Consider the following 20,833-nt stretch of genomic DNA (forward strand, 5'->3'; position numbering starts at 1 on the left):
GATTTTTGGTAATGTAAATTGGGAAACTATTTCCATTTGTGGATGGTTGAATAACTAAAAAGCATAAATGTAACCTTTTCAGCAATAGAATGACTGGAGAGTTCTTTTAATGCAGAGGGCTGTTGAGACGTTAAACAAAAAAGAAACAGTTCAAAGAGTGTGTGGAATGGGGTAATTGATTTATTGTCTCAGGGAAACAAAACAACTGTGATGGAGTAAAATTATGTTCAGTAAAATTTGTAGAGTGTGGAAGGAAATATAAAAATGCCAAAACCAGCTGCATTAATATATCACTTTTAATGAAGCACAAACATCTCATTGCAAGTCATAGAGGCATATCCAGCAAAAGTGCATACCAAACAAAAGCAGGGTGGCAAAAAGCTGGGTTAAAGAGGTGGAGTTTAAGGGCAGTATTGAAGGAGGAAAGATAGGCTGAGAGGAAAAGAAGTATAAGGTGGGGATTCCATATGGGCCCACATAATTGAAAACACATTTGCAGGCTATGACTACAAGAGCAGGCCAGAGGTTGGGAATTTTGCGGCAAATATCTCACCTCTTGACTCCCCAAAGCCTGTCCACCATCTGCAAGGTACAGGTCAGGAGTGTGATGGAATAATCTTCACTTTCCTAGATGGGTGCAGCAACAACAACACTCAAGAAGCTCGACACCATCCATGACAAAGAAGCCTGCTTGATCATAACCCCATCCACCACATTCAACGTTCACTACCTCCACCACTGACGCATGATGACAGCAGAGTGTACCATATACAAGATACATTGCAGCAACTCGCCAAGCCTCCTTAGACCGCACCTTCCAAATCCATGACCTCTACCACCTAGAAGTACAACAGCAGTAGATGCATGGGAATGCTACCACCTGCAAATTCCCCTCCATGCTATGCACCATCCCGACGTGGAACTATATCGTTGTTCCTTCACTGTCGCTGGGTCAACATACTGGAGTTCCCTTCCTAGCATCGCTGTCTGTGTACCCACACCCCAAGTACTGCAGCAGTACAAGGAGGCAGCTCATCCCCACATTCGGAAGGGCAATTAGGGATGGGCAATAAATGCTTCCCTAGCCAGTAATGTAAACATCCTACAAACGAATAAAAAAGAGGGGAGCTGCAAATAGACAAGAGGTCAGAGTAAAAGAAACAGGGAGTTATGGGGGAGGAAGCTTTGTAGGACTGGAGGAAGTTCCAGAGATGGGAGATGGTTGGAGGCCCATAGAGATATAACCATGAGTATGAGTGTTGCAGGCATTACGGGGACTGGAAGCAAATGGAGATGAGCAAGACTATGAACTATTGATGAACAAGACTTGGTTGTGGAAAATGCACAACTAGCGAGTAACAACAGTCACAAAAACAATAACAACTTAATATTTATATTGTACCTTTGGCATAATACATCGTCCTAAGATGCTTTACAGGAGCATTATAAAACAAAGTATGACACTGAGCCACAAAATGAAATATTAGGTCAGATGACCAAAAGTTTGGTCAAAGGATAGGCTTTAAGGAGTCTCTTAAAGGCGGAAGGCTAAGTGGAGATGTGGAGAGGTGTAGAGAGGGTATTTCAAAGGTTGGGTCTAAGCAACTGAAGGCACAGCCACCAGTGGTGGAGCAATTAAAACCAGGAATGCTAAGATGCGATAATTAGAGATGTGCTGATATGTTGGAAGATTGTGAGGCTAGAGCAGATTACAGAGATCGGGAGAGGCGAGACCATAGAGGAATTTGAAAACAAGGTTCAAAATTTTAAAACCAAGACAATGCTTAACCAGGATCCAATGTAGGTCAGTGAGCAGGGGGATAATAGGGGAATGGGACCTGGTGCAATTTGAGACATGGGCAGCAGAGGTTTGGATGACATGAAGCTTACAGGGAGTAAACCGTGGGAGATCAGCCAGGAGTATATTGCAATAGTCAAATCTACAGGTAACAAAGCTATGAATGAAACTTTTAGCAGCAGATGAGCTGAGGCAGGGGCAAAGTTGGGTGATGTTATGGAGATGGACAAAGGCAGTCTTGGCGATGGCACAAATATGAAGTTGGAAGATCATCTTAGGTTCAAATGTGGCACCAACATTGCGAAGAGACTGGCTTAATCTCAGACTACTACCAGGCACAGCAATGGAGTTGGTAGCTGGAGAATGGAGTTTGGAGCGGGGACTAAAATCAATAGCTTCAGTCTTGCCAATATATAGTCGGAGAAAATATCAGCTTATCCAGTACTGTATGTCAGATAAGCAGTCTGATAACTTAGCAGCTGTAGAGGTGGCAAGAAAAGTGGTGGTGAGGTAGGGCTGAGTGTCGTCAGCATACATGTGAAAACTAATGCTGTACTGCCGAGGGGCAGCATGTAGATGAGAAATAGGAGGCGGCCAAAGATGGACCCTTGGGGGCCACCAATAGTAATGATGTGGGAAGAGGAAGAAAAACAAATGCAAGTTATTTTCTGCCTACGATTACATAAATAAGCATGGAACCAGAAGACTGCACTCCCTCCCAGCTGGACGACAGTGGAGAGGCGTTGGAGGAGGATAGTGTAGTTAACCATGTCAAAGGATGCAGACAGTTTTGACACCTGAGTATTGGAACAGTCGAGTCTGCAGGTGAGAAAACCATGGATGAGAGCTTCAGCAGCAATTAGACTGAGGCAGTAACAAAGACATGTGCATGTAGGCTTTCTATGTGATGGAGACAATAAGGAGCTCACAAACTCTGTGCAGGGGCTAATAGGATGGATCAGCGTGTGACAGGAGCCATGAGGAAGGATGGATTCAGTGGCACAGTTATAGAGTTTGTGACAGGGTCCAAGGCTGATGGCTTTGTGCTTCTCAGTGTTTAACTAGAAGAAATAGTGGCTCATCTAGAACTGGATTTTAAACAAACAGTCTGACAACGCAGAGGCAATTGGTGTGTTGGTGAAAAAGGACGGAGAGGGAGAGCTGGATAATGTCGGTGCGTATTGAAATCGAATCCGGTGTCTTGGGATGATATCGCCAAAGGGCAAAGTGTAAGGAGGAAGAAGAGGTGTTCAAAGATAAATTTTTACATGACTCCAGGTGTCACAGCGTAGGAGTGAAAAGTGACAGACGGAGATGAGTTGACTCTGATTGGTTATGTAAGAATGGAACTAGGCGAGGGCAGTATCACTGAGCTGGGTAGTGGAGGAGAGGTGTTCGATGGAGATTGGTTCCAAGATTCTAGAGAGGTTGTGGGGGCTGAGAATGGAAAATCTACTATGGTCGCAATAATTATAGACTTTATTAAATATTTATTTATTTATTTAGAGATACAGCACTGAAACAGGCCCTTCGGCTCACCGAGTCTGTGCCGACCAACAACCACTCATTCATACGAACTCTACAGTAATCCCATATGCCCTACCACCTACCTACACTAGGGGCAATTTATAACAGCCAATTTACCTATCACCTGCAAGTCTTTGGCGGTGGGAGGAAACCGGAGCACCCGGAGGAAACCCACACAGACTCAGGGAGAACTTGCAAACTCCAAACAGACCCACATATGTAGGGTATGCAATGGAATCTGAAATGGTACTGAGTTGTAACGCCCGAAATGTAGTTCCTATGGCAGGTTTCTTAGACATTGTTATTTAAATAATTTAAAAAGTAGAGTAAATGGATATTTAATCCCATTCTTTAAAGCCTCTCTGAATTTTTTCTGGGTTAGTGTATAAATGCTGGTGTTGGTGCATGAACTGAGGAGCTGTAGCATAAATCCAAATTGTTGGGCGACATATACTGGATTGCTAATATTCTTGTCCGTATAATTATAGTTTATAACATGCCAGTTTAAAGAATGTACAACATTTGTAATCCACAGCAGTATAAAATTGGCAGACAAAGCAAAGAGTAAAATGATGGATTTTCTTCGGTTTTCCATTTCTGGATCAATATGCTTCTCGCTATTGCTGTGACCTCGGAGCTTTTTCCGGAGTCGACTAGCTGTTATAATGTTCCTAACAGTCAGAGCATTGAACACCAAAATCAGAACAATTGGAAGCAGCGGTGTTAGAATACTGTCGATCCATTCATACACTGTCCATAAGGATGAAGTATAATAGTCTGGTGATTGAATGCAAAACCACGATATATTGTCAATAATAATTGAAGGAACAAATACAAAGTACCAGGGAATGCACCTTAAACAGCTGATGACACTCACAGTTGCTGTAACAACAACTGCAGTTCTCTTGGTGCAATATCTTAGTTTTAACTTCTGACAACAAATGGCTACAAACCGATCAAAGGTGAAAGCAACTGTGAACCAAACAGAACAGTCCAAGATTGAACCAAGCAAGACAACCCTGAGAGCGCATACAGGAGTGATGAACAAGAAACTAACTGGGAAATAAATGTTATTAATTCGATTCAGTATGACATTAATGATAACGAGCAGTAGATCTGCTGCTGACATTGCCACCAGGTAGTAAGTGATGCATTTTGAGAGGCCGCAATTCCCTCGAGTCAGGATCACAATTGCCATTAAGTTAACTGTAAGAAATAAAATAAAATAGGAATATCTTAGGAACCGTATTCACAGAAAAAGCACACTTTTGCAGGATTTGTGCTCAATTATAACTGTATCAATTGAAACTAATTTAGCAGCATCACCGAGATCAATATAACGACTAGTAATATTTTCAAATAGCAATTAGTTCAACAATGAAATTCATGAAAAAATAAGGCGTGTAATAAAGTATATTAGTGAATCGATAAATAGAGTAAGGAGATAAAAATAGCAAAATCGATAATGATTTGAAAGATTTTAATGGAACGGTACCATCGCCAAAGCTCAGATTGTGATTTTAAATCACACTCGGGTAATTTGTGAATCTTAATTCAATAAAGCTGCTAATTTGTGGACTGGAGCCAGAAGCAAACATTAAAACTGACTGGTAGACACAAAAATCCAAATAGTTCAGTTATTTCCTCAAAGACAAGAACTGGTCGACCTACCTGAATTGACTACTTCAAGCCATTTATAATGGTTAACGATTTAGGTCGATGATTTTTCGTGATGATGAAAGACAAAAGGACATGGGACAAGTAATGAAATACAACATATTTGTAAAAGAGGTGATTGTAAATGTAAATCGTCAACAACAGCTGCTGCTTGAGCCTTGCACCATCGTGCCTTTTGTCATTTAATCTCTCCTGCTTTCCAGGCTATTGCACATCATCCTTTTTATTGTTTGCCACGTCCTTCCTTTCCTTTGGCTATATAGTTGCTTAAAACATGTTGCATTTCTGTTTCCTAGTCCTAATAAAAGGACCACGTCCTGAAACGTTATTTCTGTTTCTCTCGCAACAGATTTTGCCTGACCTGTTGAGTGTTTCCAGCATTACAAAGGCAGACGGTGGCGTAGTGGTGATGTTCAGAGAGCCAGGCTAATATTTTGGGGGACATGGGTTCAAATCCCACAACAGCTGATTTGCATTCGGTTAATTTTTTAAAATCTGGAAGTGAAAGTATGGCGACCATGAAACTGCCAACGATTGTCGTAAAAATCAATTTTATTCAATAATGCCCTTGAAGGAAGGAAATCTGCCATCCTTACATCATCTGGCTGACATGTGACTCCAGACTCCAGACTGACAGCAATGTGGTTGACTCTTAACTGCCCTTTGAACAGGCATAATATGCCATTCAGTTGTACAAAACAAAAATTGAAAAAGAATAAACTGGGACAGAACATCTGGCATCGACCTAGGCACTGGAAATGACAATGGCAAACGCAGCCCTGACGACCATGCAAAGTTTCCCCTTACCAACAGCTGGGGGCTTGTGCCAAAATTGGGAGAGCTGTCCCACTGACAAACGCAAAAGCCTGGCATAGTCATAGTCACCGTAACACACCTTACATCTAAGGTCCCTGATGCCACCATCAGCAGTCCTAGCTATGTCCTGTAGCAATGGAAGGACAGAATCACCGGAGGTGGTGGTACAGAGTCATACAGTCGGACGGGAGTTGCCTTTGGAGTCCTCGACATCGACTGCAGACCCCATGAAGTCTCATGGCATCAGGTCGAACATTGGCAAGGAAACCTCCTGATGCTGACTCAGTATTCCTCCATGTTGAACACCAATTGAAAGAAGCACAGAATGTACTCTGGGTGGGGACCACAATGCCCATCACCAAGAATGACTTGATAACACTACTGCTGACCGAGCTGGATGAATCCAGAAAGTCATATCTGCCAGACTTGGACTGAGGCAGGTGGCGAGTGAAACACCAAGTAGATCTTATCCTTATCAATCTATCTGTTGCCGAAGCATCTATTCATACCATTATTGGTAGGGGTGACCACCACACAATTCTTGTGAAAAAGTAATCCCATCTTCACACTGAGTATATGCTCCATTTTCCTGTGTGGCACTACCACCGTGCTAAATTGATAGATTCAGAACAGACCTGGTAGCTCTACACTGGGCATCCACGGGGCTCTGCGGCCCATCAGCAGCAGCAGAATTATATTCAACTACAATCTGTAATCTGATGACCCGGCATGTCCCTCACTCTAGTATTACCATAACGCCAAGGGATTAACTCTGGTTTAATAAAGAGTACAATAAAACACGCCAGGAGCAGAAACAAGCACACTTAAAAACGAGGTGTCAATCTGGTTAAGCTACAACACGGGACTACTTCAATGCCAAACAACGGGAGCTGCAAGCAATAGACAGAGCTAAGCGATTCCACAAAAAAACGTATTAGATCAAAGATCTGCATTCTTGCCACATTGTAAATGTTAGGGGACAATTAAACAACTAACCAAAGGAGGAGGCTCCACTGATGTCGCCATTCTTAAAGATGGAGGGGCCCAGCACACCATTGCAAAATAAAATCGTGAATCAAGTGGATTATTAATTTCTGCCTCCTTCTGAGGTCCCCAGCATCACAGATGCTAGTCTTCAACCAATGCCATTCTGTCCATATAATATCCAGAAATTGCTGAAGGCACTGTTTTCTGCAAAGTTTGGGGCCCTGACAATATCCCAGATGCCGTATTGAAGACCTATGCTCCAGAACTAACCACACCTCCAGCCAAGCTGTTCCAGTACAGCTACAACACTGGCATATACTTGACAATGCAGAAGTTGTCCAGATGTGTCCTGTCCACAAAAAAGCAGGACAAATACAGTCTAGCCTATTGCTGTCCATCAGGCTGCTCTCGATCATTAACAAACTGTTGGAAGTTGTCATCGACAGTGTTATCAAGCCCCGCTTAAGCAGCAACAACCTGGTCTCTAATGCTCAGTTTGGGCTCTACCAGGGCCCCTTGACGCCGGACCTCATTGCAGCCTTGGTTCAAACATGGACAAAAGAACTGAACTCAAGCTGTGGCGTGAGAATCATTGCCATTGATATCAAGACAACATTTGGCCAATTGTGGCATCAAGTAGCCCTATGCAAATTGAAGTCAATGACGAACAGTGGGACAACTCTCCACTGGTTGGTGTCATACGTAAGTGCAAAGGAAGATGGCTGTGGTTGTTGAAGGACAATCACCTCAGCCCCAGGCCATCGCTGCATGTGTTCCTCATGTTGGCTTCCTTGCCAAACAGACTTTAGCTGCTTCATCAATGACCTTCCCTCATCATAAAGCTGGTGTTCCTGGGTGATTGTACCATGTCCAGTACCATTTTCAACTTCTCAGCTAGTCAAGCAGTCCCTGTCCATTTGCAGCAAGATATGGACAACATTTAGGTTTGGACTGAAAAGTGGCATGTAACATTTGCACCACACAAATGCCAGGTAATGATGATTTCCAAAACGACAGAATCCAACCACCTCCCCTTGACATTAAACGACATTACCATCGTGGAATCCCCCATTATAAACATCCTTGGATTACAATTGACCAGAAACTGAACAGGAACAGTCACATAAATACTGTGGGGACAAAAGCAGGTCAGAAGCTGTGAATTCTGGCGCAAGTCATGCACCTCCTGGCTCCACAAAGCTTTTCCACCGTCTATGAGGCACAAGTCAGGAGTGCGATGGAATACTGTCGACTTGCCTGGATGAGTGCGGCTCCAACAATACTCAGGAATCTCGACACCATCGTGACAAAGCAGCCGCTTGATTGCCACCCCATCCACCACCTTAAACATTCACTCCCTCCACCACCGACGCACAGTGGTAGCAGTGTGTACCATATGCAAGATGCACTGCAGCAACTCAGCACTATTTCTTCAACAGTACGTTCCAAACTCGAGAACTCTTCAACCTGGTGGGAGGAAGGCAGAAGATGCGTGGGAACACCACCGTCCCCAAGTTCCCCACAAATTCGGACACCATCCTAACTTGGAAATACATCGCTGTTTCTTCACTGTAGTTGAATCAGTATCCTTGAAGTCCCTCCATCACAGCACAGTGGGTGTACCAACATCAGATGGACGGCAGCAGTTTAAGAAAATAGTTCGTTACCCCTTTTTGAAAGGAAACTAGAGCTTAACAACAAATGCCTTGCCAGCGAAACCAACATCCCATGAAATGAATTGAAAAAAGATCTTTAAAAAAATTAGATTTCCAACATCCACAGTATTTTCATTTGTTGCTATTGTTTTAAAGTACTTACATTTTTGTTGAATTTTTTTGAGGGTTTATAGTTAAATTATGGAAATGGATTCATTTCTGTAGAAGGCTGAAGATTTCACAGTTGCTGGAATCTTTTTTTAAGTTCACTGAGGGGACATTTGAGATGCTGTTATGAAAACAACCTTGACTAGAAGTCATATATCTTAAGATAAATAAACAACAGAAAGCTTGGTGACGTGAGGGAAATGTTTGCAGAGAAGTGACAAGGCAAGATTTAAGAGGGTCAGGAGTTGTTTTTCGCTCCTGAGATATTGTCCCTGTCAATTGGCGTGTGGACAGTGTTACAAAGCAGTTGGAAATAAGCCTGCAAAGTGAGCAGCCACCATCAGTTCATCTCTCTGAGAAGCCCGGAGAATCAAGTTTAAGAAATAGACAAACGGCTGTTGGAAAACCTGCCAGAATCCCCCGATGCCACATTTCTCCTGGAAAGCCTGCCAGACTGATCCTCAACATTGCCTGAAAAGAACTGCTCCAGAAGGTTGCCAGTAACAGCCGTCTACATGTATTTGGGGCCAAAGCATAAAGGGAGAACAATATCATTCCAAATCTTCTTTCTTTCAAGAATTAACAAGTACTTTGGTCAAAGCATCGGCTTTTTTTTTCTTTTAACCCGTGTGTGTGTATATTTAGAGGGGACTGTATATATATATATATATATACAGTCCCCTCTATAAATATGTATGTATATATTCTGTCATATTTCAAACTGTGTGTGAAAGCTTTTCATCTTTGTTAAATAAGTCTTGTTTTTGTTTAAAAAATATTTGGTTGTTTATCCCACAAGACGAGTTGGTGAATTTTATTCTTAAATAATAATAGAACCTATGTTTGCTGTATTGGTAACTGGCTAAACATTTAAATATATGTTTTGTCCTGTGGAGAAGTGCAATTAGAAAAGACAACGCACTCCTCCCACCTCGGTTGTAACACTATATTACCAGGGTTCAGTTTAACTATTTATTTAAACAAGATGAACACATGACTAATCATTCCCTTATCTTCTCTTCTCCAAAGTAGATAACCAATGACTTTTCCATCCGTCCATACAGCTGAGATACCTGAAGCTCCGTATTGGCTTTGTTCCGCTACTGCCTCCAGTGACTGACTATAATTGAATGAAATATTGTGGCCAGAATCGAGCGACACAATCGGGGCAAAACATTTTTTTAAAATCTTAAATTATAATGAAGGAATAATGAGGAACGAAAAAAAATCAAAATCCATATGGGAATTGTGTTTAATTGAATAGTCAACAGTTTTTTTAAGTTTAATGAAGGGAAGATTATAACGGGGAATTAATTATAAGAAGAGCAAAGATGTAATAGAAACCATGGAAGGTGAAGGCATGATTCAAGCTAGGTGGAGTGAACGAATGGACAACCAGCATCTTGGCACAAGAATGAACATAATCAAGTGCTTTGAATGGGGAGGGGAGGAATATCGAGTTTTGGGGTTTGGCTTCTGTGTCATTGGTCATGGTCTCTGGATCCCACTCTTTCTCACATCTGCTAATGACAGCGAGGCATGGGCACAGGTTACTGGAGACAATTGGTAGACCGACATTGATAGGGGGATTTGTTAGTGAGGAGAACAAACAGGTGGTTCTGTGGCTGTATATGCGACTCCAGGATGGTTTGTTGCCTCTGTAGTGCCAGGGTCAAGGATGTCACAGAGTGGCTGAAGGATATGCTTCTGGGGGAGGGTGAAGAGGCAGAGGTCGTGTCCCACATTGGTACCAATGACATAGCTAGGAAGAGGAATGAGGTCCAGAAAACAGATTTTTGGGAGATAGTAAAGAGCTTAAAAGTAGTACCTGAAAAGCAGCAATCTCAGGATTACTCCCAGTGTCACGTTCTGCTGAGCAGAGGAACAGGAGGATTCAGCATTTCAACACGTGGCTAGGGACTTGGTGTAGGAGGGAGGGCATCAGATTTCTGAGGCATCGGAATGGGTTTTGGACAGGTGGCACTTGAACCCAAGATGTATGGATTGCATCATAGAAGCACTGGAACTAACATGCTCGCAGGGAGATTTGCGAGCGCTATTGTGGAGGGTTTGAACTAGATGGACAAGGGGATGGGAAATTAAGAGGGAGATGAGATTGGAGGAACGAAAAACTGGTAAGTAGAAAACAGCAAGCAAAATTAGAAGGCAGATGAAGTAAAGGCAACCATCAATAGGATCAGAATGCGGAATAATGTTAAACAGTCAAAGGTAAGGGCACTCTAACATTCACAACAAGGTACATGATTTGAAGGCACAAATAGAGGCAAACGTGTATGATTTAATTGCCATTACAGAGCCATGGTTACAGGGTGACCAAGACTGGGAACTGAATATTCAAGGATATTCGTCAATTAGGAAGGATAGGCAAATAGGAAAATAAGGTGGGGCATGCTCGTAATAAGGGACGAGATCGATACAATAGTGAGAGAAGGTCCTAGATTGAAGGATCAAGGAACTGAAGAATGGACTTAGGAGAGCTAGAAGGGGACATGAAAAAGTCTTGGCGGGTAGGATTAGGGAAATTCCCAAGGCGTTCTACACTTATGTGAGGAACAAGAGGATGGCCAGAGTGAGGGTAGGGCTGATCAGGGATAGTGGAGGGAACTTGTGTCTGGAGTCGGAGGAGGTAGGAGAGACCCTACCCTTCAGTGTTCACTTGTGAGAGGGACCTGGCCGTTTGTGAGGACAGCGAGGAACAGGCTGATATGCTAGAACAGGTTGAGGTTAAGAGGGAGGATGTGCTGGAAATTTTGAATGATATGAGGACAGATAAGTCCCCTGGGCCAGACGGGATATACCCAAGGATATTACGGGAAGCGAGGGAAGAGATTGCTACGCCTTTGGCGGTGATCTTTGCGTCTTCACTGTCCACTGGAGTAGTACTGGATGATTGGAGAATGGCAAAAGTTGTTCCCTTGTTCAAGAAAGGGAATAGGGATAACCCTGGGAATTATAGACCAGTCAATCTTACGACAGTAGTTGGCAAGTTATTGGAGAGGATTCTGAGAGACAGGATTCATGATTGTTTGGAAAAGCATTGTTTGATTAGAGACAGTCAGCATGGCTTTGTGAGGGGCAGGTCATGCCTCACAAGCCTTATTGAATTCTTTGAAGATGTGACAAAACACATTGATGAAGGAAGAGCAGTGGATGTGGTGTATATGGATTTTAGCAAGGCGTTTGATAAGGTTCCCCATGGTAGGCTCATTCAGAAAGTAAGGAGGCATGGGATTCAGGGAAAGTTGGCTGTCTGGATACAAAATTGGCTGGCCCATAGAAGTCAGAGGGTGGTAGTAAATGGAAAGTATTCAGCATGGAGCTCCGTGACCAGTGGTGTTCCACAAGGATCTGTTCTGGGACCTCTGCTCTTTGTGATTTTTATAAATGACTTGGATGAGGAAGTGGAAGGCTGGGTTAGCAAGTTTGCCGATGACACAAAGATTGCTGGAGTTGTGGATGGTGTGGAAGGTTGTTGTAGGTTGCACCAGGACATTGGCAGGATGCAGAGCTGGGCTGAGAAGTGGCAGATGGAGTTCAACCTGGAAAAGTGTGAAGTGATTCATTTTGGAAGGTCGAATTTGAATGCAGAATACAGGCTTAAAGACAGGTTTCTTGGTAGTGTGGAGGAACAGAGGGATCTTGGGGTCCATGTCCATAGGTCGCTCAAAGCTGCCACCCAAGTTGATAGGGTTGTTAAGAAGGCGTATGGTGTGTTGGCGTTCATTAACAGGGGGATTGAGTTTAAGAGCCGCGAGGTTATGCTGCAGCTCTATAAGGCCCTGGTCCGACCACACTTGGAATATTGTGTTCAGTTCTGGTCGCCTCATTATAGGAAGAATGTGGAAGCTTTAGAGAGGGTGCAGAGGAGATTTACCTGGTTGCTGCATGGACTGGAGGGCATGTCCTACGAAGAAAGATTGAGGGAGCTAGGGCTTTTCTCATTGGAGTGAAGAAGAATGAGAGGTGACTTGATAGAGGGGTACAAGATGATGAGAGGCAGAGATAGAGTGGATAGTCAGAGACTTTTTCCCAGGGTGGAAAGGCTATCACCAGGGGGCATAATTTTAAGGTGATTGAAGGAAGGTTTCGGGGAAAATGTCAGATGTGGGTTCTTTACACAGAGAGTGGTGGGTGCTTGGAATGTGCTGCCAGCGGTGGTAGTCGAAGCAGATACATTAGGGGCATTTACGCGACTCTTGGATAGGTACATGGATGATAGTAGAATTAAGGGTAGGTAGTTAGTCTGATCTTAGAGTAGGTTAAATGTTTGGCACAACATCGTGGGCCGAAGGGCCTGTACTGAGCTGTACTGTTCTATGTTCTATGTTCTATATAGAACCAGTTTAGGCAGAACTAAAAACAGCAAGGAGCAGCAAACAATGGTGGTAGTTGTTTATCGACCACCAAACAGTCGTGGTAATGTTGGGCACAGTATATATCAGATAATTAGAGGTGCTTGTAACATGGATAAACAGTAATAATGAGCACCTGCAATTTACATATAGACTGGGTAAACCTATCCAGCACTATTGCTGTGGAAGATGAATTCCTGGAGTGTGTACGAGATGGGTTTCTGGAGCAGTATGCTGAACACAAAACTAGGTTTTGGACTATTTTAGATTTAGTTATATGGAATGAGGAAGAGCTAATTAATAACCTTGCTCTTAAGGAGCCTCCGGGAAATAGTGACCATAACATGACAGAATTTTACATTAAGTTTGCAAGTTCATTCTGAAACTCGGGTCTTAAATCTAAACAAAGGAAACAATGTAGGTATGAGGGGAAAATTGACTATGGTGGATTCGGAAAATGCACAAAGATATTTGACAGTAGACAGGCACTGGCTGGTATTTAAAGAAGAATTACATTGTCGACAACAATGTAATACACATTCCTCTAAGACACAAAACACCAACAGGAACGATGAATAAAAAATGGCTCACAAAGTAAGTTAAATATTGCATTAGACCAAAGGAAATGGTGTATAAGGTTGCCAGAAAAATTGGTAAACCCGAGGATTGGGAGCAATTTATAGTCCATCAAATGATGCCCAGCAAACTGATAATGAAAGGGAAAAGAGAATATGAATGCAAGCTTGCGAGAAACATAAAGGTTGACTGTAAAATCTTCTTTAAGGGAAGTGGCTGCAGAGATAGTGGAGGCATTATCCAAAATATTCCAGAACTCACTCGATTCTGGGAGGGTCCCAGCGGATTGGAAAACCACTAATGTGACGCCCCTGTTCAAGAAGGTAGGAAAACAAAAAGCAGGAAACTATAGGCCAGTCAGCCTAACATTCGTCGTTGGGAAAATGGTAGAGTCCATTATTAAGGAAGAAAGAGCAGGACATTTAGAAAAGCTGAATGCAATCAAACAGTGTCAATATGTTTTTGTGAAAGGGAACTCATGTTTGGCAAATTTGCTACAATTCTTTGAGGGTATAACAAGCAGAGTTGATAACAGGGAACCAGTAGATGCAATGTATTTAGATTTCTAGAAGGCATTCGATAAGGTGTCACATAAAAGATTATTGCACTAGATAGGAGCTCACAGAATTAGGGGTAATATATTAGGGCGGCACAGTGGTGCAGTGGTTAGCACCGCAGCCTCACAGTTCCAGTGACCCGGGTTCAATTCCAGGTACTGCCTGTGTGGAGTTTGCAAGTTCTCCCTGTGTCTGCGTGGGTTTCCTCCGGGTGCTCCGGTTTCCTCCCACATGCCAAAGACTTGCAGGTTGATAGGTTAATTGGCCATTATAAATTGCCCCGAGTATAGGTGGGTGGTAGGGAAATATAGGGACAGGTGGGGATGTGGTAGGAACATGGGATTAGTGTAGGATTAGTATAAATGGGTGGTTGATGGTTGGCACAGACTCGGTGGGCCGAAGGGCCTGTTTCAGTGCTGTATCACTAAACTAAACCAGGTCCTCATAGCCCTCAACCTGCTGAAATTTCAAAAATATACCTATCTCCTTTTTAATTACTTTTAGTGATCCATCCTCCACAACTCTCTGGGATAGAGAATTCCAGACATTCACTATCCCTCCTAACTGTATACCACTGTGCCACCACCTCTGTTGACTCTGTCCTGCTAGTGGGACAGGACATACCCAGGAATGATTATGGCAGTGTCTGAGACATTGTCTGCTGGCTATGATTCCATGACTATGCCTCTGTCGGGCTGTTTCTTGACTAGTCTGAGGGACAGCCCTCCGGGACAGCCCTCCTGGTATGAAAGAGGAGTTGAGGCCTGGGGCAGATCAGCCATGATCTTGTTGAATGGCAGGGCAGGCTTGAGGGGACGATTTTTTCTTATGTTCTTAAAAGGAAAATATAAGCAAGGACAAGTCTGGGTCCATTATGGGCGGAGACAGGAGGATTTATAATGGAAAATAGGGAAATCGTGGAGAAACTAAATAATTGTTGTGTGTCTGTCATCATGGAGGAAGATATGTAAACTTTCCCAGAAATGCTAGGGAACCAAGGGACTTGTGAAAATGAGAGACTGAAACAAATTAGTATCAATAAAGAGGTCGTACTCGAAAAATTAACTGGATTGAAGGTTGATAAATACCCTGGACCAAATGTGCTACATCCCAGAGCGTTGAAGAAGGTGACTGTAGAAATAATGGATGCATTGGTAATTATCTTTCCAGTTTCTATGGATTGTGGAAAGGTTCCTGCAGACTGGAAAGTAGCATATGTAACCCCGCTGTTTAAGAAGAGAAGGAGAGAGAAAATTGAAAACTACAGACCTGTCAGTTTGACATCAGCAGTACAGAAAATGTTCGAATCTATTGTGAAGCATGTGATAATTAGACAATGAGAAAATAATAATATGATTGAGAAGAGAAAACATGGATTTATGAAAGGGAGATCATCTTTTACAAACCTGCTGGAGATTTTTGAGGATGTTACTTGTAACATAAATAAGGGGTATCCAGTAGATGTGGAGCATTTGGATTTTCAGAAGGCTTTTGATAAGGTACCAGACAGGAGGTTAGTAAACAAAATTAGAACACACATAATTGGGCGTAATGCACTGGCATGGATTGAGAATTGGTAAACAGACAGAAAACAGAGAGTAGTAATAAATGGGTCAGTCTCAGCAAAGCAGGCTGTTACTAGTGGGGTACCGTAAGGATCAGTGCTGAGGCTGCAGCTGTTCACAATGTGGACGTGGAACCAAATGTAAAATTTCCAAATTTACTAATGAAACAAAACCAGGTGGGAATGTAAGTTGCAGGAAGGATGCAAGGAGGCTTCAAGGGGACTTGGGTAAGCTACGTGAGTGGAAAAGAACATGGCAGATGGAATATAATGTGAATAAGTGTGAAGTTAATCACTTTGGTAGAACAAAACGAAAAATCAGAACATTTCTTAAATGGTGAGAGATTAAGAAATGTTGATGTCCAAAGGAACCTGCGTGTCTTTGTTCATGAGTCACTAAAAACTAGCATGCAGGTACAGCGAACAAGTAGGAAGGCAAATGATATGTTGGTTTCCATCGGAAGGCGATTTTAGTACAGGAGTAAAAATGTCTTGCTGCAATTGTATAGAACATTGGTGTGACCGCACGTGGAGGTATTGTGTACAGTTTTGGTCTCCTTATCTAAGGAAGGATATACTTGACACAGAGAGAGTGCAACGAAGGTTCACCCGACCAATTCCTGGGATGGTCGAATTGTCTTATGAGGAAAGATTGAGGAAACTGGACCTGTATTGGCTAGTTTTGAAGAATGAGAGGCGATCTCATTGAAACTTACAAAATTCGTGCAGGGAGTGACAAGGTGGATGTAGACAGGATATTTCCCGGGCTGGTGGGTCAAGAACCAGTGGACATAGTCTCAGAATAAGAGGTACGCCATGTAAGACTAAGATGAGGATGCACTTCTTTACTCAGAGGGTGGTGAATCTTTGTAATTCTTTACCGAGAGGACTGTGGAAGCTCAACCATTGCGCATGTCCAAGACAGGAATTGATAGATTTCTGGACACTAATGTAACCTCGGGATATGGGGATAGCGTGTGAAACTGGCGTTCAGGTAGATGATGAGCCATGATACAATTAAATGGCAGAACAGAGTTAATGGGCTGAATGGCCTACTCCTGCTCCTATGTTCCTAATTGGAAGAGGGGACAGATAAGCGCTTGGAAAAGAGCAGATGCGTCTGAACAGTGCTGCTTTTAGGGATCACAGAATTGGTGATAATGTATAACAAGTACAGTATTGCAGTAATTGTACTACTGGACTAGCCTGAGTTTAAATTAACATTTGAAGTCAGTTTAACAGTAATGCTGGTTAGTAAATCTGAAGATCAAAGGATTAAAGGAACAATGCTGGCTTGAATAGAAATTGTTGATCATGCATTAAACAGAGAATAATCGTGAATTATTGTTTCTCAGAATGGAGGAAAGTAAACAGTGATGTCTCCCAGGGCTCGCTTTTCAGAGCACTGTTCTGATGGGTATACATGGCATAATTTCAAAGATTACAAATGACAAAAATCTTGGAAATTCAGTAAACAGTTAAGAAGATAGTAAAAAACCTTTCGAAGGACAAATGCAGACTGCTGAAGTGTGTAGAAAAATGGTCGGTGAATGTAAATGCAGAGAACTGTGAAATGATCCATCTTGGAAGGAAAAAATATGAGAAGCAGTATAAATTAAATTATATGATTGTAAAGCAGATACAGGGACGTAGCCTCCTGGGGGCGGACGTAAACAAGTCATTGAAGGTGACAACTCAAGTTGAGAAAACTATCATAAATGCATAAAGGATATTTGGTATTCCTAAGTCGAGGGATTGAGAACAAAAATAAGTACATTATGTGAAGACTTTGTAAATCACCGGTTAGACATCAGCTTGTGTACTGTGTACAATTCTGGGAAATACGCTTCAGCAGATATCTCAACACCTCCAAGGACAGTGTACAGAGGAGATGAATTGGAATGGTACTAGGAATGAAAGACTCCAGTTATGTGACAAGGCAGGAGAATCTGGGCTTGTTCTCCTTGCGGCTGAGAATGTTAAAGGGAGACAAATAAGAGATGTTAAAAATTATGTCGAATTTTGATAGAACGGATAAAGAGAAACTGCTTCCAGTGGCAAGACAATGCTACGGGGACAAGAGGTTCGATGATGCAAAAATTATGGACAAAATCTGAAGAGTTATAAAAACTTACTTTCTGTTTTAAAAAATGGACCTTTCTTTTAAAAAGTGAATAATGCTCCAAAATAGCCACCAAAGAGAATATGACTTTGCATATTCAAACTATCTGACAGGGACAAAGGCAATCTTGAAAGTTAAGATGAATACATTCCACCCATCCCTCATCCATCATAAAATATTTCAGTATTGAATGGGTTCTTCTTCTGAATGAAAGAAGATGCTAAGTGGTCACGTCCTGGTCTATTGTGCGATCGCCATGGTGCAAAACAAAATGTCTCCTACCAGCTGGCAAGATGAAACCTTAAATAGATGTCTGGAAAGGGACACCCAAAAAAGGCGCATCGAAGAAGCTTGTCACCACCAAAACAGAAGGGACGCACCCTGCTGTAGAATCCTACATCCATACTATAAATCAGTGAGCTAGAAGTGATCCACTGACTTAACTTTCAACCAAGAGAGACATCGGCAATCACCTCAGGCTTGCAATCAATGAGACATTGATTTCCAAAAAAATTCAACAAGGTTACTGTGACCCTCCCCAAAACCTACCCCCGATTATAATCGCTTAACACCTTTTCCTCTGTATCTATCTTTTGTGTGTGTGTGTTTGTGTGTATGTGTGTACAAACAAATGCATCAATGGATACTGCATGTGCCTCTGTTTGTGTGTGTGTTTTTGTGAGCATGTAAATGCATCTGTGGATGCAGTTGCAACAATTCCGGGATAAGACATATTGATCAATAAATAATTTATTTTCTGTTTTAAACCTGCAAGGAAACTTGACGCTGTCCGTTTATTAGACAAGTAAAACACCAAGAGGCTAAACTCTAATTAAAAAAAAACACAGTTGTTGCAGTCAGGTGGAGTTTGAACAGTGGGAACCACCCAAACCTCAGCACTTGACCGTCGCAAAGTCAGTAGTAACTAAAATGAAGAGTTTTAGATAATTGGCAAAACAAACGAGGAGACGAGGGTCTTTTTTTTCCTTGGAGAGTTGTGATCTGAAATACATTGCCTAAAGAGTTGAGGAATCATATTCAATTGAAAATTTCAAAACTGATTTGAATCTCTGCTTACAAAGTGAAAGCATTGCAGGAGAGTGGAACTAATTGATAGGTCTGTCACAGGCACACGAAAGATGGACCAAATGGCCTCCTTCCGTGTTTTATGATTCAATGAAATCAGCAACATAACTGCTATCACGAAAAGTGACCATGATGCTGTTAGATTGTCATGTAATTCCAACTGGTTCACTAATGTATTTTATGGAAGGAAGCCTGCCATCCTTACACAGTCTGGTTTACTGTTAACCTCTAAAGTGACCAAACAAGTCATTCAGTTGAGACAATCAATGAGAAGCAGCACGGTGGGATCACCTTCATCGTTGGGCTTTCAGTAGTTTAAGAAGACCCACCACCATCTTTACAAGTGGAACTAGGAATGAGAAATAAATCTTGATCCTTCCAGGGATACATACATCCCAATAACGAATACATACACGTTAATCAAATTCTTAATTAATTTATGTTCTTATTTAATGAGCAAATGAATCCAGCAAGTTGTTTTTGAAGCCAGGTAATCTTTTTAATCGTCATTAGATCAGCATTAAAACTGTTCAGCATTTGATTACAATACTAAAGGGTTACGTTAGGAATTAAATTCGGGTAATAATTGGAAGAAATATTTACTAGTACTGAGAATCTCAGGCGAGTTGTAGTGTCAAACACTATTTCAGAGGTCTACCCAAAGTGAGGGTAAAGAAGTGCAGGTTTCTATTAATAGGGACGAAGGTGCTGGAGTAAGAAATCATTGTTGCAGGATTTACTTGGAATTATTTATTTCATGGTGCAAACTGATGATTTGCAATTGAAGCATTAAATGCAAAATACAGCCACATGTAAAGGACAGGAAGATTCCATCTCAGTCGTTAGCTACATCCTGGAGTATCAGACTACAAACAACTTATTCACGTCTTGCCTTAAGTTTCCTTGTCTCCATTAGCCAACATTTTGAGTGGGTGTATCCACTATATTGATCCTTGATGTAAATTTTATTTTTCTTTCAATTGAATTACAATTTATATTATAGGTAGTTAGATAAATATATTCGCTGAATTGTCTCTTGCCTTTTCTCTATTTCAACAGAAACCGATTTTTTTTTTTTTTGCTATGCCAAATACTGAGGGGTAGAAATTCATCTTGGACAGTGATGAAAAAAAGTTGGGGCAGGGGTGGTATCTGATCAACCGCTGATATACACAACGCCTAACATTTAATTACATTGATTGCAATGGAACTGAATATCAGGCGCTGTGCATAACGGGTGGTTGATCCAAAATAGCTCCATTTGCGTCACCATTCAAGACGAATTTCTGCACCTCAGCTACTAGAATTACACAGTCCACAGTGGCAGAAATCATGGAGCATAACTTTCATGGAAAATATTATAACACACATCCCATCATTTCAGTAATTATACTAACACTACTGGAAATGCTAAGGTGCTTGTTCTCATCTCAAAGTTAAGAATGAAATTAAGTTCCTCGGTGCTGCAATGTAGGATGACACAATACAATGTTGCACTATCTTACTTTTCAGTGTTCTCAGAACATAATCAGTCAAACCACAATAAATGGGAGAAAGTCACTCAATCGCACGTTGCCATGAATTCAAATTAAATATTAATTCATCGCAATCAGTCGAGATAAAAATCGAAAGTGCACTGTCCTATATTAAACATATAATTCACTTCCCATTATATTTATAGAAAAAGGCATAAAGCCATTAATAAATATATATTTTCTGACTCCCGTATTTGCTCTGGAACTGAAATTGCACAACATTCAATAAAGGGGAAGAATCCAGAAACAATAACTTATATTGGAGACTAAAGAAACTTCAGAATTTTAATTACTAAACCCCCTTCAGCAAACAACAGAAATACTGTTAATTGATTGAACACTGACCATTTGACTATATAGCACAGCGAGCAAGACGAGTTAGCTACAGTGCA

General features: G+C 41.7%; 1 protein-coding gene across 1 annotated transcript in view; it reads right to left on the bottom strand.

The window, feature by feature from the left end:
• Positions 1 to 3,626: 3,626 nt before the first annotated feature.
• LOC137361447 (probable G-protein coupled receptor 139) overlaps positions 3,627 to 20,833 on the bottom strand; it is an 82,764-nt gene continuing 65,557 nt past the window's right edge. Inside the window, exon 2 of the mRNA XM_068026309.1 lies at positions 3,627 to 4,531. Coding sequence (XP_067882410.1) covers positions 3,627 to 4,531 — 905 coding nt within the window. The remainder of the gene's footprint in view (positions 4,532 to 20,833) is intronic.

The sequence above is a fragment of the Heterodontus francisci genome, unplaced genomic scaffold, assembly GCF_036365525.1.
Source record: "Heterodontus francisci isolate sHetFra1 unplaced genomic scaffold, sHetFra1.hap1 HAP1_SCAFFOLD_106, whole genome shotgun sequence".
In the NCBI taxonomy this organism is placed as follows: Eukaryota; Metazoa; Chordata; class Chondrichthyes; order Heterodontiformes; family Heterodontidae; genus Heterodontus; species Heterodontus francisci.